Source organism: Salvia miltiorrhiza, chromosome 7 (assembly GCF_028751815.1).
Source record: "Salvia miltiorrhiza cultivar Shanhuang (shh) chromosome 7, IMPLAD_Smil_shh, whole genome shotgun sequence".
Taxonomy (NCBI): domain Eukaryota; kingdom Viridiplantae; phylum Streptophyta; class Magnoliopsida; order Lamiales; family Lamiaceae; genus Salvia; species Salvia miltiorrhiza.
In genome coordinates this window covers 13,167,564-13,170,406 of record NC_080393.1, presented here as the reverse complement: position 1 = coordinate 13,170,406, position 2,843 = coordinate 13,167,564, and the positions used below count along the sequence as shown (strand labels likewise).

At 37.3% G+C, this 2,843-nt stretch overlaps 1 protein-coding gene across 1 annotated transcript; it reads left to right on the top strand.

The window, feature by feature from the left end:
* Window positions 1–531: 531 nt before the first annotated feature.
* On the top strand, window positions 532–1,413 carry LOC130993832 (uncharacterized). The gene has a single exon (XM_057918869.1). The coding sequence runs from the start codon at window positions 532–534 to the stop codon at window positions 1,411–1,413; it is 882 nt and encodes a 293-aa protein (XP_057774852.1).
* Window positions 1,414–2,843: the final 1,430 nt, after the last annotated feature.

Sequence of the window (2,843 nt, the reverse complement as noted above, 5' to 3'; positions counted from 1 at the left end):
TTACTTGCCCGTTCTCTCAAGGCGAGATACTTTCCACGGACGGATATTCTTTTAGCTAGTAATGCTCATAACCCATCTTTTACATGGAAAAGCATACTAGTTGGTAGAGATCTACTGTTGTCGGGAGTGGCTTGGAGAGTGGGGAATGGCGAGCGAATTCGGCTTGGTATGGATTCTTGGATTCCTAGGGGTAATGGTTTGTTTGGCAAGGCCAAGGTCAGGGAGGAGAGTATTAATATCAAGGTCAAAGATTTGTTCCAGGATGATGCCGATAGCTGGGATGATCGAAAATTAGAAGAGATTTTGGATGTAACTGACCGATGGAAGGTGGTGGCACAGATTCGTGGTAATCTCAATCAACCGGATAAGCCGTTCTGGCCGTTGGGTAAGTTTAATACGTACACTGTTTGATCCGGCTACCGCCTTGCGAAGGAGCTGGAAAATATTAATGAAGCCTCGTCGTCGACTTCCTTGAGTGGGTTATGGAAATGGATTTGGAGCTTGGAGGTTTTACCAAAGGTTAAACTGTTTATGTGGCGCTGTGTTGCCAACGCTCTACCGGTGGCAACTGCGCTGAGAAGTCGGGCCATTGATGTTGATCCCATGTGTAGGAGATGTGGAGCGAGCGAGGAAACGGTGGAACATGCGATTCGTGACTGTAACTGGACGGAGTTTCTGTGGGCTGTTTCACCGCTCAGAATTCAACCTGTTATACAGGACGAGTTTTGTTCCATTGTGGATTGGTTTGAAAGCATCCGTAGGTGTCCCCAACAAGAAACCCACGCGGCTTTTGCAACCTTGGCTTGGGCTGCTTGGTTTGCAAGAAACCTCTATCTTTTCCAACAAAAAGAACTTAGTCACGTGGAGTGTATTCAAATCGCCCAGAGAGCAAGGTGGTCACCTTCAGTCACTTCCCAGTCGAAACAAAAGAGGGCTCTAAAAGTCGAGTGCACCAGGACAGGGCAAGTCAAAATCTCGAGTGATGCTGCTCTCGGTGGTGGTCAGTTTATCGGAATTGGAGCGGTGTTGACGGAGGCTTCTGGCTCGGTGCTTGGTTGCAGATTTGGGGTTTGTACGGGAGTGTTCAAAGTGGTTGAAGGGGAAGCTATCGCCATGCTGGAGGGGCTCAATCTATGCAGGGAACGGGGTGTCGAGGACATTATCGCCGAGAAGGACAATCAAGAACTGTACTGGTTGCTGGTTCAAAAGGAGACTGATCTCTCTTATCTTGGAGACACTTTGCAGAAAATTCATGATCTTAAGGCGTCTTTCCGCTGTGCTTGTTTTAGCTGGACTCCTCGGGAAGGGAATTCAAATGCTGATCGTCTTGCTGCTTTTGCGTTTAGTAATCCTAAGCCAATGTCTTCTGTTATGGCTTTTCCGTATGATGTAAACAACTCTATTTCTCTTTAATGGAAGTTTACGTCTTGTTCTCAAAAAAAAAAAAAAAAAAAACCATAATCATGCCTACATGTTATCTATTTATTAATAATGTTTATTTTGTATTGTCGAGTTGTTATTACGATGGATAATAGATTAGTGTGCATGCAGCTTATATTTATGCATTCAAATAGGTTTGAATAATTAATGAGTACATTATACAAGTTTGAGACAAGATTGAATAGTAAAATCATTTTTAAATTGAATTTGGGATAAGTACGAGTACACATTCTAAACGGGTTTGAATGGCTGATCCCTAGCCTATGATTCGAATATTGATCATTTTAAAAATGGATTCGAACATCAATCAACATGTCTACGCGAACTTTTCTTCGATTTTTATTCTATTATTATTATTATTATTATTATTATTATTATTATTATTATTATTATTATTATTATTATTGTTGTTGTTGTTGTTTACTTCTGTAATGTTCATATTGTTATTGTTGTGGATATAAAATTATTATGACAATTTATATTTATAAATTTAAAAGGTTGAAATAATTAAGGGGTATTAATATATGTATTAATAAGTCCAGTATGATTTAATATATGTATTAAACCGTACTACGGTACTAAATTTATCAAAAAAAATAAAAAATTAGCGCATAAATTTATGTTAGACTATGATGTCAATTAAGGTCAATTACGATACGTGACATAGTGGACTCAAACTTTGAACATAATAATATACATATACTTCTTTTGTCTATCCATTTTTTATTTATTTTATAATGATACGAATTTTAAAAAATTGGTTAAATGTGTTGTGAGTGAAATAAAGATCTTATTTTTGCTGTAATTTTAAATTGACTGGTTTGTTTTAAGTGAAATAAGAGTTTCATATTTTTTATAATCTTAAATTGATTAATTTTGTTGAATTGGATCCATCGATGGTAAAATTTGTAAATAAAAGGTAATGTTGAGGATTTGTTTTAATGGCGATAATTTTGAGAGTTAAAATTAGGGATAAACTTACAAAAAATGTTATGAGTTAAAAATCGATGGATGAACCAGCTCTTATTTCACTCACAACCATATTCAATTACTTTATTAAAATTCGTATAATTTCGAATTGGATAATTTTTATCAAGACGGAGATAGTATTATGTTTTCACCTAAATAATGATATACAGTTCGGTTTTTCAATCCATTCCCACCTACACTATGTCATGCTTCAAAATTCCTGCTGGTATTTGTGACGATATTGAGAGGGCGTGTAGCAGATTTTGGTGGGGTGATACAACTAACAAATCTCACATGCATTGGGCTTCTTGGGATAAACTTTGCATCCCTAAAGCTAAGGGAGGTTTGGGTTTTCGAAAGCTTGACATGTTTAACCAGGCTTTATTAGCCAAGCAAATGTGGTGACTCATAAAGCAACCGAATTTGCTGCTAGC

What these genes read in the sequence shown, in the direction of transcription:
- LOC130993832 (XM_057918869.1), top strand. Translation starts at nt 532, where the DNA reads ATGTGGCGCTGTGTTGCCAACGCTCTACCGGTGGCAACTGCGCTGAGA.